Here is a 17,761-nt window from a genome sequence, read left to right as displayed (position 1 = left end):
ACTCCGGCATAGACACTGAGAACTGGGAAGCCCTGGCCCTTGAGCGCTCCAGCTGGAGGTCAGCTGTGACCAGCAGTGCTGTAGAATTTGAAGAGGCACGAATGGAGGGCGAAAGAGATAAATGTGCCAAGAGGAAAGAGCGTCAAGCCAACCCTGACTTAGACCGCCTTCCACCTGGAAACCAATGCCCTCACTGCGGAAGAAGATGCAGATCAAGAATAGAGCTCCACAGCCACCTACGGACCCACCGCACACTGATCTTGGAAGACTTCCTACTTGGACAAGGGGATCGCCTAAGTAAGTAAGTATAACTGATGACTGAAGCCCCTCCACACAGCTGAACAAAATTCATATAATCGGCTTTGAACTGGGATTTATGGCAGTGTGGACTCATAACCCAGTTCAAAGCAGATATTGTGGGATTTTCTGCCTTGATATTCTGGGTTATATGGCTATGTGGAAGGGCCTCATTCCACTTTGGGGCCTGCCCTAAGCAAAGAGGACTATACGTAATATGCCAGTAATATTATTTCTTGCCTGCCTCTCCCTGCAGAGTGAGGTAGGGAACAAACAAATAGCACATATGTCAACACCAACAAATGATAACTCCGTTGATAAATACTTTTAAAAAACTTAATTAAAAATACCCAGGATAGGCCCAATGGCAATATGCAGGCATCGGCTTGCTCATGGCATCTAGATGGAAGCAAAGAGGCTCCTTCTATGGATGCTTTTAAACAGAGGCTGGATGGTCATCTGTCGGAGGTGCTTTGGTTGCAATTGTCCTGCTTCTTGGCAGAGGATTGGTCTGGATGGCCCATGAGGTCTCTTCTAACTCTATGATCCTATGATTCTAGACACAGCTTCTGTGTTTCAATCAGAGACGTTAATACTTCCTCACAGCCTTGTATCCCAGAATATCAAGGCAGAAAATCCCACAATATCTGCTTTGAACTGGGTTATAGAATCATAGAGTTGGAAGAGGCCTCTGCCAAGAAGCAGGAAAATCGCATTCAAAGCACCCCCAACAGATGGCCATCCAGCCTCTGTTTAAAAGCTTCCAAAGAAGGAGCCTCCACCACACTCCGGGGCAGAGAGTTCCACTGCTGAACAGCTCTCACAGTCCGGAAGTTCTTCCTAATGTTCAGATGGAATCTCCTTTCTTGTAGTTTGAAACCATTGTTCTGCGTCCTAGTCTCCAAGGAAGCAGAAAACAAATTTGCTTCCTCCTCCCTATGACTTCATCTCATGTATTTCTACATGGCTATCGTGTCTCCTCTCGGAATTCTCTTCTTCAGGCTAACCATGCCAAGCTCTTTAAGCCGCTCCTCATAGGGCTTGTTCTCCAGATCCTTGATCATTTTATCTGAGTCCACACTAAGATAATGTGAGATTTTCTGCCTTGATATTCTGAGATACAGGGCTGTGTGGGAGGAGGCCCTGAGATGGCATCTACACTAAAATTAATGCAGTTTGATACCATCTTTGGAATAGGAAACTAAAAACTTTGCAAAACTGAAACTCTCGTTTGAGCCAAGTACGGTCAGATTGCATTTGTTCAACAATGCAAATAGACCCATGGGGCGTTTCAGCCAGGCTTAGGAAGAGCTCAGGGACTCCGACCTAGGAATCAGCTGGTTTCCCCTGTATGTGTGTTCTGCGCATGCGCTGTCCCGAACCCGGGCGAATCCCCTCCTTGATCTCTGCAGAAGGCGCCACTCTGCTCCCGCCCACCAATCAGGCGCCGAGTCCCCTGTCCCGCCCCGACTCCCTCGCGCGCTCCGGTCCTTCCCTGATCTCCAGCCAATCAGGCAAGAGCCTCTATTTCCCATGGACCAATAGGAACCCGGAGCCGCGCCTTCCCTTCTGCCGCCTTGCCAATCGCGTGGCAGCGCGCGCCGCTCAGAGCCCGGGTGCAGAAGTAGCAGCAGCAGCAGCAGCATCTCAGGGAGACTCCTGCCTTTAGCTCTCAGTATATCAGGTGACAAAGGTGAGGTTTGTTCTTGCAAGGAGCTTTTCCTATTGCTATTGCTATTATTATATTTATGATTATCATCATCACTGTTTTTATCCTGCCTTTCTCTCAATATAGGGGTTCAGGTTATGAAGAGTCAAAGATGACTTTTGTTCTTTCAAGGATCTTAGGAGCTTCTGCTTCTTATATTGAGAACTGGGGTCACTTTCTAGGCCTTGGCTGGGGATGCACTTGGCAGCTAAATAGAGTTGCTGCACTATAAGAGGTTATTATTACAAGATAGGCTTGTTCTTAAGTTGAATTTGTTTGTAAGTCAGAACAATATATATATATATATATATATATATAGGTAAAGGTTTCCCCTTGACATTAAGTCTAGTCCTGTCCAACTCTGGGAGGTAGTGGTCATCTCTATTTCTAAGCCAAAGAGCCGTTGTTGCCCTTAGACACCTCGTATAATCATAATACTTTATTTATACTCTGCCACCATCTCCCCAAGGGGACTCGGGGCGGCTTACCTGAGGCCAAGCCCTACAATACAGTACAGCAATGCTAATAACAATGCTAACAATGCTAATAACAACATACAATGACAATAAAATAAAAATAAAAGATAAAATGAATGACCATCACTCATTAACCCCCCCCCCCCCACAAAAAAAAGCATAAAGGGCTTAACAACCCAAAAAAGCTAAATGACAATACAGATGCTGATGCTTACTATCTGTGTTTTTCAGTGTTTATATGAGTGATGGTCACTCGTTGGCCTGATAGGTGTATTGTGTCCAAATTTGGTGTCAATTTGTCCAGTGATTTTTGAGTTATGTTAATCCTACAAATGAACATTACATTTTTATTTATATAGATATAAAAATCTAGGAGGAAAATGTTCCCGAATGAAAGCATTGCTTGGGTGGTGGGCAGTATGGTGTTTGGGGAGGATATTGGCAGGAGTTGGGCTACATGGCGCTCGCTAGAACCTGAAATGTCATTGGAGGGAGGGCTTTCGATGGCTCCTCAACACTGTGGGTTAAAGCTGTCTGTAGAAGTGGGCATCCCAGCCTCATGCATATATAGATTGGTAATAGGTAATAAACACTGTGTTTAATAAAATAAAATAAAATAATGGTGTCAAATGCATCACATTTACAGTGTAGATACGCCCAGGGATCTGAGGAGCTTCGGCTTTTTCTGCTGAGGGCTAGCATCACTTTCCAGGCCTTGATTGTGGAGGCACTGGTCAGCTGAGCACAGAATTGCTGCACTGCAAGAGGTCATTATTATCACTATTTATTTTTTTATCTCTTGTCTTTCTCCTGATACAGGTACTCAGATAATGAGGGTTCAAAAGTGATCCTTGCAGGGATCTGAGCAGCTTCTAGATCATCATTGCACCAGTAGTATATAAAAAAAAAGGATCTTGAGGAAGGTAGTATACAGAGTCTAGTGTTGCTGCGCCTTGAAGGAGCTCTACAGAATTTCACTTGAAGAACATCTTAAGAATTGCACTTGAAGGGCATCTGAAGCTGTACTTCTGGTCAAAACACTGGCGCAGATAAAGGAGTGGTGTCCCAGACTATCACAGCAAGAAACAGGTTACAGAGGAGAAGGAGCCTTTGTTTTTCCGTGCAATAAGACTAATCAGGAGTAAATTAATTTAATGTGAATAGTGTGTATTGAAGAAAGGATCTAGTCCCAATTTCTCACTCGAAAGATAACTTATCATTGTGTCCTTGGGACACCCAGCTAAGCAGCCTTGTGTAGCAATCCCAGTTTGCACTGTTTGCACCTAATGCTGCTATATTTTACTTTATGGTCCCTTTCAAAATTCCCTTTATCACAGCTGGATTAGGAGGCTTACTACGTAGACAGCAAACCTGCATGTCCTCTTGTCGTCTGGATATTCATCATTACCATTGGATTCTCATTCCAATCTGTTAAACTTCTGCTTAGACTTTGTTCCTCAGTGAAGCAAGGAGCCTTGAGAGCTTTTCTGCTTTCCTTAGCGGGAAGAGAGAAGAAGCCAGCTATGCTTTCGGAGGCCCTACCCTGTTTTCAGTTACTCCGGATGGGCCCTGCTTCTCCAGGGGATTCGCCCAACCGGGATCTCTATACCTTCCGACCATCCAGGCCCAGCTGCACCTATCGGCTGGGCCGCCGAGCCGAAGTCTGTGATGTCATTCTGTTGTCAGAGCAGAATCCAGCCTTGATCTCGCGGATCCATGCGGAGATCCATGCCGAGAGGGATGCTGATAGCACAGCTGGGGAGTGGCAAGTTAGCCTGATAGACCACAGCACTCATGGTGAGTCCTTGGATAATGTCCTGTTCTGAAAAGATGGGGCTGCATTCCTATCCAGCAAATGCAAGGAAGGACATTGGGGATATCTTATGCTTTGTTTTTTGACTGTCTGCAGGATTGGACTGGCATTCTGTGTGGTTTTATTTGTTGTGTCAGAACAACCAGTCAAATTATATTACAATTCTAACATAACAAAGCAAACAAGCAGATTACAAAATTTGTGAGTATTAGAGTTGATTAAATGTCCTTTGACCAGTATCTGGCCACTTGGAGTGCTTCCGGTGTTGCCACAAGAAGGTCCTCCATTGTGCATGTGGCAAGGCTCAGGGTGCATTGCAGCAGGTGGTCAGTGGTTTGCTCCTCTCCACACTCGCATGTCGAGGATTCCACTTTGTAGCCCCATTTCTGAAGGTTGGCTCTGGATCTCGTGGTGCCAGAGCGCAGTCTGTTCAGTGCCTTCCAGGTCGCCCAGTCTTCTGTGTGCCCAGGAGGGAGTCTCTCATTTGGTATCAGCCATTGGTTGAGGTTCTGGGTTTGAGCCTGCCACTTCTGGACTCTCGCTTGCTGAGGTGTTCCAGTGAGTGTCTCTGTAGATCTTAGAAAACTATTTCTAGATTTAAGTCGTTGACGTGCTGGCTGATACTCAAACAGGGGATGAGCTGGAGATGTCTCTGCCTTGGTCCTTTCACTATTGGCTGCTACTTCCCAACGGATGTCAGGTGGTGCAATACCGGCTAGACAGTGTAATTTTTCCAGTGGTGTAGGGCACAGGCGCCCCGTCATAATGCGGCATGTTTCATTAAGAGCCACATCCACTGCTTTAGCATGGTGAGATGTGTTCCACACTGGGCATGCATACTCAGCAGCAGAGTAGCACAGCGCAAGGGCAGATGTCTTCACTCTATCTGGTTGTGATCCCCAGGTTGTGCCAGTCAGCTTTCGTATGATATTGTTTCTAGCACCCACTTTTTGCTTGATGTTCAGGCAGTGCTTCTTGTAGGTAAGAGCACGGTCCAGAGTGACTCCCAGGTATTTGGGTGTGCTGCAATGCTCCAGTGGGATTCCTTCCCAGGTGATCTTCAGAGCTCGGGGTGCTTGTCTGTTCTTGAGATGAAAGGCACATGTCTGTGTTTTAGATGGATTAGGGATCAGCTGGTTTTCCCTGTAATAGGCAGTAAGAGCACCTAGAGCTTCGGAAAGCTGCTGTTCTACCATCTCAAAGCTCCCTGCTTGAGCAGTGATGGCACGATCATCAGCATAGATGAAACTCTCTGTCCCTTCTGGCAGTGGCTGGTCATTTGTGTAGATGTTGAACATGGATGGGGCAAGCACGCTCCCCTGAGGCAGGCCGTTCTTCTGTTTCCACCATCTGCTTCTCTGACCCTGGAACTCATTCTGTGTGGTGAAAAGGTGGGAAGGGGTTCACTGCTGTCAAGAGAAATCAGTCAGAAATGAAAAGGTGGAAAGTTATTGGTAGTATGGCTAGTGTTTGTGAAAGCAATTCTAGGCTTCTTGCAAAATGTAAAGTTTTCAAATTTGCTCTCGAAAAATACATTTGTTATTCTGAAACACATTGGTAACTGTGCATATATAGATTAGCAAACACAAATGTTAATCTGCAATACTTTTTTCCTTTATCCGTTTTGGTTTTCATAAACTAAGGATCTGAGCAATACTATTTTCCCTTTATAACTTGTCTTGTCTGGAATTCCTCGGTTTTTAAGTGTTCTTTATTTACTGTTCAGATTTTAAGAGGTTGTTTTTTTAAATACTGGTCGCCTCCTTTCTGTTGAAATTGTCCACATGCTCGTGGGTTTCAGTGACTTCTCAAAAATGGGAATTCCAGACAAGAATCAATCACGGCCAGCTAATCATCTCCCAACAAAGGATTCCCCCAGACAGGAAGCAGCCAAGCCTTGAAGCTGCAAGGCTATTCAATACTAATCAAGGTGATCAATTGCAGAATTCACAACTGTCTCAAGCAGACAAGAATTCTTTCTCCCACCCTGGACATTCCACAGATATATAAACCCCACTTGCCTAGTTTCCAACAGACCTCACAAATTCTGAGGATGCCTGCTATAGATGTGGGAGAAACGTCAGGAGAGAATGCTTCTAGAATATGGCCATACAGCCCGGAAAACTCACAGTAACCCAGTTTAGGTGAATGTTTGGCTTGATGTTCACATGTCTCATCTCTCACCCATTTGTTCATGTGTGTTTATTTTTTGACATCTCAGGATGACACACTTTACATGTGCAAATTGCCAACCTATTCTGATGAAGTGCATTTTGATACAGCAAGGGTATGCATTTGTAGCACTTTGCCTATAGTGTTTTTATCAGCACTTCTCAGTGCCTCTGCTAGCTGGGGCTGAGGGGAGTTCCAGGCCACCAACACTTTCTAGAGTACCATTATTCATTCCAGTCTAAATAGTATTATTCTTTTTTTTTCAATTATTTCTTCAGGTACTTACGTGAATGCTGTGCGTATACCCCACAGCAAGCGGGTGGACTTAAATGATGGGGATCTTCTGACTTTTGGCCACCCCAACCCAGTTCCTGAGGGCTGTGCCCTGCCGCCTCCTCACGGAAATTCTGAGTTCTACTTCCTTTTCCAAAAAGTCCATGTCCGACCACAAGACTTTGCTGCTATTACGGAGCCCAAAGCTCCCTGGGCTTCCTCCAGCGGGTTCCGGCCAGTGTTGCCATCCGGCAACCACCGTATCCGTCCACTTTCCCGTCACTCGCCTACCTCCCTTTCGTGCCGCTCCAAAGCCACCCTCATCCTCAGCTCCATCGGCAGCCTCAGCAAACTCAAGCCGCAGCCCTTCACTTTCTCTCTGGACAAGGGGCGAAGCACGGAACCCCCAGCTCAGCCAAAACCGTCTCGGAATCGCCGCAAGTCTGCTCACACTCTGCTGCCTGAGCTGGAGGACGAAATCACCCGGTTGGAAGAGGAGCAGCCATTGCCAGACAAGGAGCAGCGATTGGGGAGAAGTTATACCCATTGCCACAACAGCCCCTTACGGTTCCAGCCCCGAGGAATGCCAGAGGAGAGCAGGAACCCACAGGAAGATCTACGGCCAAAGCTACATGTTGTGCCCAGTGTGTGAGTCCCTTCTTTATTTATTATTTTATTTACAGTATTTATATTCTGCCCTTCTCACCCCGCAGGGGACTCAGGGCGGATTACAGTGTACGTGTATATGGCAAACATTCAATGCCAAAGACACACAACAGATATAGACAAACAGTCAGAGGCTATTTAACTTTTCTGGCCTCCAGGGGAGCTGTCGCTTTCATCATCCATCTGCGACACTGATGAGGTACTTCTGCATTCCCCGCATGCTTTGCTGGAGTCTTTTTTATGGCTTCGTAAATTTTGTTAAGTCAGCCTCCCCACACAGAGGTGGTACCTAAGTTTCCTACTTGACAGATGCAACTGTCTTTCGGGTTGCAAAGGTTGACAACAAGCTACACAATTGGTCGGAAGCTCACTCCAACCTGGGCTGTCTTCGAACTCATGACCTTGTGGCCAGAAGTGATCTTAATCCAGCTGACACTCAGACAGCTGCTCCAGAGCTCCTTTGCCTGCAATATATTTATTTATTTACTAGCTGTACCCGCCACGTGTTGCTGTGGCCAACTTTTCCTTCCTCTTTCTCTTCTCTCTCTCTCTCTCTCTCTCTCTCCTTCCTTCCCTCTTTCCTTCCTTCTTCTTTCTTTCCTTCCTTCTTTCCTTCCTTCTTTCTTTCTTTCTTTCTCTCCTTCCTTCCTTCCTTCCTTCCTTCCTTCCTTCCTTCCTTTTCTTCTTCTCTTCCTTCTCCCCCAACTTTTCCTTCCCCTTTTTTCTTTCTCCCCTTTCTTTTTCCTCTACCTATTCTTGGACCTCAACTCCCAGCAGTCCTCCTGATCTATCTATCTCTATCTAATCTATTGTGTGTTTTGTTTGCCAGGGGGAATCATTTTTGCGCATGCACTGTAGCATTTTTGTTGCTTTTTTAAGCTTTTTACATCTCTTCTGCTATGTTTTTCAGTGTTTTTATGAGTGATGGCCATTTGTTGGTCTGATAGGTATATTGTGTCCAAATTTGGTGTCAGTTCGTCTAGCGGTTTTTGAGTTATGTTAATCCCACAAATGAACATTAACATTTTTATTTATATAGATTTATTTATTTATAGCATTTGTATTCCGTAGCTTTAGCCACCCAATTGGAAATCATAAAAAAGCCAGAGGCTGGGGAAGACAAAAGTCGTCCTTGGGTGCATTTATTTAGGAAATATTTATTTATTTATTTTGGAACTTTTATATCCCGTTCTTCTCTACCTCCGGGCATCCCCTGGGCAACATCCTTGCAGACGGCCAATTATCTCACACCAGAAGTGACTTGCATTTTCTTAAGTTGCTCCTGACATGAAAATAAAAATAATAACCTGACTTACTTGTTTCTTTTCACCTGGCATATTGTTAGTTTTGAACCAAAGGCTTGCTGAAACATGTTGAACAGTTCTTCCGTTTTGTAGTGAAGGCACCCATCGCTATTCTTTCCATGTCATTTCAGCCTCTTGCACAAAACTTTCTCTTACCCAAGAACACATGTATTTTGTTAACTATGCCTTGTAGGGCGAGTAGGCTTATTAACAAAAGACCCTCTTCATAAATGCACAGCAGAGTAACTTATTAACAGCAGTGTGACCCACCACCAGTAGCCCAAAGTCATAAAGAGAATGTTTCCTCCTGAAACCTATGTTATGTTTAGTGTTTACACCTTATTTTTTATGGTTATTTAATATTTAATGTTTATTTTACTCAAGTGATATTTGTCTTTACTGTTTGAATGTTGCACAAATCCTATGTAAAATTATGCTATGTATTTTTGACATTAATATTGAAATCTGAAATATAAACAGAAAGTCTGAGTCCCTCTTCAGGGGTAGAGAAGGGCGGGGTACAAATATTTGAAATAAATAAATAAATAAATATGTCTTCCTTAGAAGACACATTTTTCTTTGTAGTAAAATAATATTGTTGCACTATTTATAGGAACAAAGTTTCCATAACACAAATAAAGTCCTTTATACTTCCTTCTTTACTTCCACGTTGGGCTTCTTTCTCATTGCTTTCTCTCACGGACCCTCTTCACACACCGACGTTACACAAGAGCTTCACACAGTAGCTTTTTACACACAGCAGCCTTCACACACAATGGCCTTCAACTTGGGGCTTCTCTCACCAAAGCGTCTCACACACTAAGGCCTATCTCACACTGTGAGGCCTTCTCACAGACTGAGACCTTTCTCCCACTGAGGCAAACTAACAGAGGCCTACTAAGCTACAGGCACACCTGCTTATATAGAACTGCAGCTTTTGTTGAATCATTGCATCCTTTCAGTGCTTGAATCACATTTTTGTAATTTAAAATACCTAGTTAATTTTGTAATATTTCTGACATGCCTTTCTGTGCTCTTGCAGGAAACGACGTGGTCGGCCTCGGAAGAACCCTCTGGGAGGAACGGCCCAGGTTTTTTCCCAGACTCTCTCTTCATCGGAGCCCTGTGCTGCGCCCCGGTGCCACCTTCCCCAGGACGAGATGGTGGCTTGGGTCCAGTGTGATGGCTGTGACGCCTGGTTCCATGTTGCCTGCGTGGGATGCAGCTACAACGCCGTCAAAGAGGAGGATTTCCGCTGTTCTGCTTGCCGCTCAACTTAGAGGTTGCTGTGACAGAATATCCTCAGATACGGGATAACATCCATGAACCCAAATCGGATGTGTATGTTTGCAGCCACACCGGAGAACTTTTAAAATAAATTTGCAAGGTGTGGATACACATGGATGAGTTAAAATTTGCACAAGAAGTCTGTATTTTCTGAGAGAAGGCAAGCAGACAAATGGAAAAGATAATGGGGAGTGTCAGTTTAAACAAGGGATGGGTTTAAAAATAGCCTGTTGAAGAATATGGGAACTCAGCTGCCTTTCCTTCTGACTTTCTTGCCTCCTTCTTAATATAAAGCTGGCCAGTGTCTGTAGTTGTCAACGTCCATGTGTCTTGAAGACTGCTGAATTGGTGAAGACATGGAGGCTCTAGAGAGTCGGACTCTGGAGATTCAGACTGGCTCCTGGAGCACAAGCACTGTCTGTCCATCAGAGGAAGTCAACTTGAGCATGCTCAGGTCAGATGGTGCAAGTGTGCATGCTAGTGGTGCGTCTTTCAGAGCTGTATGGGGTTTACTGTGGGGAAGAAGACCACACAGGCTGACTGGAAATGTGAATGCATTTGCTCACTTTGACTTGACCCAAGATTCCTCACCAAAGTCGTTTGAGTAAAGGAATGCCTTGATCTTGTCCCACTGGCGAAATACTAGAGTTGGAAGAGACCTCATGGGCCATCCAGTCCAGCCCCCTGCCAAGAAGCAGGAAAATCACATTCAAAGCACCCCCGATAGATGGCCATCCAGCCTCTGCTTGAAAGCCTCCATAGAAAGAGCCTCCACCGCATTCCCCATTCTGTATCTTTGCATTTCATAGGAATAGCTCTATTGCCTGGGAAACCGATCCACCAACAGTCCTCCAAGATTGGTCATTCTTGGAGAAGTTCCTCATGTCCCAATATTCCTGAAGATGTAGGTCTGTGAGCATGGAATTTAGTAGCTGCGACTCCATGATGTTCTCAGAAGGTAACATTATTGGCTTCACACAGGGATAAGATATCAGGACAGTAGACAAAAGTGTGCCATTAACTGGGACGAAGAAAATTGGGTCCTCTCAAGCTTTCATACAAAGAGACAAATAAGGAAAAATATGAAGAAATAAGTGGGAATCTAAGGCTGCAGAATGCCTGAAAGGCAGCTGTGGTTCTACTTTAATTGGAAGGAAGAGTCACCTGCAGTTCATATTCATGCTTCCATCCTATTTGCATTTAAGGTGTGTGTTTTATTTGGACTATTATGGAGGAGAGAACCTGTTCACTCTTGTCTTTTTTATTCCAGCATGTCCTTCTTTCATGTCTGTTATTTTAATAATGGGATGGAATAATTCCTCTTCCCATTGCCTTGGATTTTTTTTGTCATGTCAGGAGCAACTTGAGAAACTGCAAGTCGCTTCTGGTGTGAGAGAATTGGCCGTCTGCAAGGACGTTGCCCAGGGGACGCCTGGATGATTTGATGTTTTTATCATCCTTGTGGGAGGCTTCTCTCATGTCCCCGCATGGAGCTGGAGCTGATAGAGGGAGCTCATCCACCTCTCCCCGGATTCAAACTGCGACCTGTCAGTCTTCAGTCCTACCTGCACAGGGGTTTAACCCACTGCGCCACGGGGGGCTCCATATTGCCTTGGATAAATGAATAGAATCAAAACAATTGCACCAGCTCCCGGTCCTATTAACTAAGCTCATAATCTTGTGCAACATAAGCAGTCATCTTCTAGAATCTTAGGATCGCACATTACTGTTATTGCAATTTGATCCCCCAGTGGCACAGTGAGTTAAACCGCTGAGCTGAACTTGCTGACCGAAAGGTTGCAGGTTCGAATCTGGGGAGTGGGCTGAGCTCCCGCCGTTAGCCTCAGCTTCTGCCAACCTAGCAGTTTGAAAACATTCAAATGTGAGTAGATCAATAGGTACTGCTCTGGCGGGAAGGTAACAGCGCTGCATGCAGTCATGCTGACCACATGACCTTTGAGGTGTCTACGGACAACGCCGGCTCTTTGGCTTAGAAACAGAGATGAGCACCAATCCCCACAGTCGGACTCAAGTAGACTTAATGTCAGGGGACAACATTTACCTTTTTACCCACTTTACCTGTCATGGCTCCACCCTATTGATTATGCATGTTTGTATATTCTCAACTGTAGCCCAAAGACTGTCTGACAAGTTTTTAAGTACCTGGTTGTTGTGTGCCTTCAAGTCATTTTTGACCCTAAAGTGAACTTATCATAGGGATTTCTTCCCAAGATTTCCTTAAAGGGGGGTCACCTGAGGCTGAAGGAGTGTGACTTCTCCAATGGCTTCCAGTGGGTTTCATTGCCTGAGTGGGGATTTGAATACTGGTTTCAAGAGTTGTAGTCCAATGCTGAAATCAACACAGTATGCTACCCAACCTATAACTATCTTGCTAAACTACAGAATTCCTTAAATATAGCCATACAAGTTAAAGTGAACACTGAATGCTGTAACAGGGAAGTGTGAATTCCCTCTCAGAGGTTAACAAATGAGCTGTGATGGGATTTTTTTAAAGGGCCAAATGGCCAAAGAATTATTTTCATTGCATATGCATATATATTGAGGAGCCCCCGGTGGCACAGTGGGTTAAAGCGCTGAGGTGCTGAACTTACTGACCGAAAGATCACAGGTTCGAATCCGGGGAGCGGGGTGAGCTCCCTCTGTTAGCCCCAGCTTCTGCCAACCTAGCAGTTCGAAAACATGCAAATGTGAGTAGATCAATATGTACCGCTCTGACAGGAAGGTAATGGCGCTCCATGCAGTCATGCCAGCCGCATGATTTTGGAGGCATCTATGGACAGCGCCGGCTCTCCGGCTTAGAAATGGAGATGAGCACCACCCCCCAGAGTTGGACACGACTGGACTTAATCATAGAATCAAAGAGTTGGAAGAGACCTCATGGGCCATCCAGTCCAACCCCCTGCCAAGAAGCAGGGATATTGCATTCAAATCACCCCTGACAGATGGCCATCCAGCCTAATGTCAGCGGAAAACTTTTACCCTTACCTTTTATATGTTTGTAAGGAACAAGAGCAGCTAGAAACCTTGCAAATGTAAGTAGATCAATAGGTCCTGTTTTGGTGGGAAGATAACAGTGCTCTATGCATTCATGCTGGCCACATGACCTTGGAGGTGTCTATGGAGAACGCCAGCTCTTTGGTTTAGAAATGGAGATGAGCACCACCCCCCAGAGTCGGACACGACTGGACTTAATGTCAGGGGGGAACCTTTACCTTTACTAAGGAACAAGAGTATCTCCAACCATCAAGCAATATAACTGAAGACTCAAATGTTTAGGAAAGGAGAACCGGATTTATTCCTATAGACATTTTGTCACAGATGGCATTTGTCTTTGAAGAAATAAAGTGTATAATTTCCTTGCAATAGAACATCACATGGTTTGCAACAGGTATGGTTACTATTATTGAAATAAACTCACACCTCATTAAACATGTTTATCTGGTTTTATTTTCCTCGGGTTGTTCCAATAATGATTGAAATTTTGGCTGTTAAACCAGAGGTGGGCAGTGCCTAATGTTCCAAAAGTTACATGACAATTTCCATCAGTCTTAGGGTGCATCTACATTCTAGAATTAATTCTGTTTGACCCCACTAACAGCCATGTCTCCATAATATGGAATCTTGGGAGTTGTAGTTTGATGAGGCCCCAGAACTCTTTGACAGGAAAGGCTAAATTTATTTATTTATTTATTTGGTAGTTTTGTATACCGGTCTTCTCACCTCCATTCGAGGGACTCAGGCTGGTTTCCAACATCAATATTACAGTCTGTCATTAAAACATCATATTTCTAAATCACACTAAAACATTGAAACAATTAAAACAGCAAAAATACAATCATGATTACAGTGGTCAGTCGTCATCAAAGTCATTATTCGTCATCATCCATATCACAGGATCATGGCTCATTTGTTGAATGCCAATCCCCAAAGCCAGTTTTTCACCTGTTTCCTGAACGTTAAGATTGAAGGGGCAGTTCTGCTCTCCAGTGGGAGTTCCAGAGTCGAGGGGCCACCACCAAGAAGGCCCTGTCTTTCGTCCCCACCAGCCGTGCCTGTGAGGCCGGTGGGATCAAGAGCAGGGACCCTCCAGACGATCTTAGTAATCTTGATGGCTCAGGGGAGGATACGTTCGGACAGGTAAATTGGGCCGGAGTCGTTTAGGGCTTTATAGGTTAAGACCAGCACTTTGAATTGTGCTCGGAAGCTGACTGGCAGCTAGTGGAGCTGGCACAACAGAGGAGTTGTGTGCTGCCTGTACCCCGCTCCCGTTAGTAACCTAAAGATATTCTGAAACTACAAATCTCAACTGGTTTGCTTCTGCACTGAAGATGCACCCTAAAAAGGTGTTGGCAGTAAGAGCTGCTGAAAGTGCATGCACTGCCTACGTTTTGATTACGTAATGATCAAGAATTTAGAGCTCTTTTTAACTATTGGCTTGCTGTGAGTTTTCCAGGCTGTATAGCCATTTTACAGAAGCATCCTCCCCTGACTCTTTGCCCATATCTATGGCAGGCATCCTCAGAAGTTGTGAGGTCTGTTGGAAATTAGGCAAGTGGGGTTTATATATTATTTATTTATTATTTATTTATTTCTTATACTTGTATACCGCCGTTTCTCAGCCTGACCGGCAACTCAACACGGTTTACAACAAGGATAAAATCAACAACAATATACAATGTAAAACCACAAAGGCATAAAATACAATATTAATCCAACAATAAACAACAATGCATCTCATAACTAAAATCATGATCCAGTTCGTCGTCCAATTTTCCAATTCCTGTAATCATCACATTGGTTGCACTGTTTAACCGAATGCCCGTTCAAACATCCAGGTTTTTAATCTTCTTCGGAACACCATCAGCGAGGGGGCTGATCTTACCTCCATGGGAAGGGCGTTCCACAGCCAGGGGGCCACCACAGAAAAGGCCTATATCTCTGGAACGTCCAGGGTGGGAGGAAGAAATCTTGTCTGCTTGAGGCAAGAGTGAATGTTGCAATTGGCCACTTTGATTAGCATTGAATAGCCTTGCTATTCGAAGCCTGGCTGGTTGCTGCCTCGGGGGAATCCTTTTTCGAGATGTGCTAGCTGGCCCTGATTGATTCTTGTCTGGAATCCAGTGTTGTGCTTTGGTTACTGTTCTGATTTTAGTTTTTTTTAATACTGGTAGCCAGATTTTGTTCATTTTCACGGTTTCCTCCTTGCTGTTGAAATTGTCCACATGCTTGTGTATTTCAATGGCTTCTCTGTGTAGTCTGACATGGTGGTTGTGAGAGTGGTCCAGCATTTCTCTGTTCTCAAACAATATGCTGTTCATCGGGTGCTCTGCTATGGCTGACTTCTCTGGTTGAAGTAGTCTGCAGTGCCTTTCATGTTCCTTGATTCGTGTTTGGGCAATGCTCCTACGTTTGGTGGTCCCTATGTAGACTTGTCCACGGCTGCATGGTATACGGTAGACTCCTGCAAAGGTGAGAGGATCCCTCTTGTCTTTTGCTGAATGTAGCATTTGTTGGATTTTCTTGGTGGGTCTGTAGATTGTTTTAACTATATTTTGTGCTGTAATCTGAAGAATCTAATCTACCATGAGACCCGCAAGAAAAGTGGGCTGGTTTTTGATACTTGAATTTGCCTGCCAGTTCTGATCCTCCTATTCATTACACCAAGAACTTTGGAGGAGCTGTCACACCAACTCTTGACTCAATTTTAAGCAGGAATAATGCCCGATAGTTAAACTTGGGTACCCAGCCGCTATGGAATTTCTCAGGAAAGGGTGATATGGTAAGTTTTTCTCAGTTTCAAGCTGCTTTTTCTTTCGTGTCTGGAGCAACTTGAGAAACTGCAAGTCACTTCTGGTGTGAGAGAATTGGCCATCTGCAAGGTCTTGCCCAGGGGACTCCCAGATGTTTTGATGTTTTACCATCCTTGTGGGAGGTTTCTCTCATGTCCCTGCATGGGGAGGTGGAGCTGACAGAGGGAGCTCATCCGCGCTCTCCCCGGATTCGAACCTCCGACCTGTCGGTCTTCAGTCCTGCTGGCACAAGGATTTAACCTATTGTGCCACCAATATCAAGCTGCTTTTATCATAGAAGTGGAATAAGGAGTTGGGCTTGCCATAAAATACTGCCATGGAATGCCAGCCCTGTTCTTTAAGACTTTCTAATTTCCCTTCCCAGCTCGCCAGTCTACATTCACTGAGCATGCTCATGTTTAACTGGGAATGCTTTTAAAAGGTTACAAGAGCCTCTTTCAAAATGTTCCACAAATATATTTCTGTCAATTTCAAATCCTGCTCTTGTACTTTAAGGCCCACATTCAGATAACTCCATGTTTTCCAAACTCTGGTCTTCCAGCCACAGTTAGCTCAGCGGGTTTTTATTTCGTGTCAAAAGCATTGCATAAAGTATTTTATCTAAAACTGGTAAAATAGTTTAGATAAAATTTGTGAGCCTTTGGGGAAAACTATATTGTCTGGCTTTACTTGGGGGCTATCTCATACCTTCTCTGAAGATTAAGACCCTTAGCAGACAGAGGCATTTTGAGGCAAGGGGAAAAGATAACCAAATGAGTTTACTTAAACAAGATGGACCGTCATAGAATAACTTGATACATTACAAAAGGAGAACTTGCTGGTTGCAGGCATCTTTCTGAGGTCTTTGAAAGTCTCTTTTGCCTCTGGTGCCAAGGTAATGGTTATAAACTGCCTTAATCTTTCCTGTGAAGCCTGGATGGCCAAAAGCTTCTGTTGTCCTTTGGACTGTTGTTATAAAACACTGCGGTATACAAGTATAGTAAATAAAAAATAAATGTTCCTGGCCAAACAACAACAAAAAGACACAGACATGCACACTGTATGTTTAGTAATCTTTATTAGGGGTCTCTCGCCTATAAAAGCATGTCATGCATAAAAGTCTGAGTGCCAGGAGCTCATCATAAAATTTAAGTACAGAGACCAAATGATTACGGATCATTCTTTTTTTTAAAAAACCCACCAGTAAAAAAAACCCAACATGATTCTTCTCCCACATCAAAGCAAATAGTAAAAATAAAAGGACAAAGAAATAGGATGGAAGTAAGGAGATCTTCAACGCCTCCTGCTCAGTTTCACATTTTTCTTAAAGGGATTGTTTCAGCACAACAAAAGAAGATAGTGGAGGAAAGGTTGAAAAATCATAATAAATTCACTGAGAAAAGTGATATGTACATATCTTGCATCACACAAATTAGAAGAGGCTACAAATACTCCAGAGCCCCAGCTTTTGAGTGTTCAAGTCACCGAGAAGAGGGACAAGCAAAAGTCCCTCCCCAAACAACACACATCAGATTTTAACACCGACTTTTGGCTCAAGAGACTAAGTAAGCATCTACAACAAAGGCAGAAAAACCTGTGGTTCTCCACAATGTTGGATCACAACTCCTGTTATTCCCTGACCACTGGTCAATCTAGTTGGGTTTGAGAATTAGTACAAAGCCAACATCATCTGAAGAACCAGAGATCTGGGATGAAAACTACTCTGTAGAATAGTCAAGACCGAAAAGATGTAACAGTTTCTGGAGGTACTCGTTAATCAAATACATAGATTACTCATTCAGTCACTGGTTATTTTAAAACTTCAGGGATGCGTTAGGCAGGATAACCAATGAAGAATGGGTGAAATCCTACCATTGCCCTAGTTCCTACATCCCTTGAATACTTGTGTATGACTTATTTATCTGCAGACTAAAAGCAGGATCTTCTTGGTAGCA

At 44.2% G+C, this 17,761-nt stretch overlaps 1 protein-coding gene across 1 annotated transcript; it reads left to right on the top strand.

The window, feature by feature from the left end:
* Positions 1–1,926: 1,926 nt before the first annotated feature.
* Positions 1,927–13,446, top strand: TCF19 (transcription factor 19). The gene is made up of 4 exons (XM_067463334.1): positions 1,927–1,990; positions 3,301–4,278; positions 6,745–7,387; positions 9,752–13,446. The coding sequence occupies exons 2-4, from the start codon at positions 4,005–4,007 to the stop codon at positions 9,987–9,989; spliced, it is 1,155 nt and encodes a 384-aa protein (XP_067319435.1). The 5' UTR covers positions 1,927–1,990; positions 3,301–4,004; the 3' UTR covers positions 9,990–13,446.
* The last annotated feature ends 4,315 nt before the right edge of the window (positions 13,447–17,761 follow it).

The sequence above is a fragment of the Anolis sagrei genome, chromosome 2 (assembly GCF_037176765.1).
Source record: "Anolis sagrei isolate rAnoSag1 chromosome 2, rAnoSag1.mat, whole genome shotgun sequence".
Taxonomy (NCBI): domain Eukaryota; kingdom Metazoa; phylum Chordata; class Lepidosauria; order Squamata; family Dactyloidae; genus Anolis; species Anolis sagrei.
Note: the sequence above shows the minus strand (reverse complement) of the source record. Positions and strands in the feature narration are given on the sequence as shown.

What these genes read in the sequence shown, in the direction of transcription:
- TCF19 (XM_067463334.1), top strand. Translation starts at nt 4,005, where the DNA reads ATGCTTTCGGAGGCCCTACCCTGTTTTCAGTTACTCCGGATGGGCCCT. An exon ending in GATAGACCACAGCACTCATG is followed by an intron (nt 4,279 to 6,744) that starts GTGAGTCCTTGG and finishes TTATTTCTTCAG; the next exon opens with GTACTTACGTGAATGCTGTG. An exon ending in CTACATGTTGTGCCCAGTGT is followed by an intron (nt 7,388 to 9,751) that starts GTGAGTCCCTTC and finishes GTGCTCTTGCAG; the next exon opens with GAAACGACGTGGTCGGCCTC.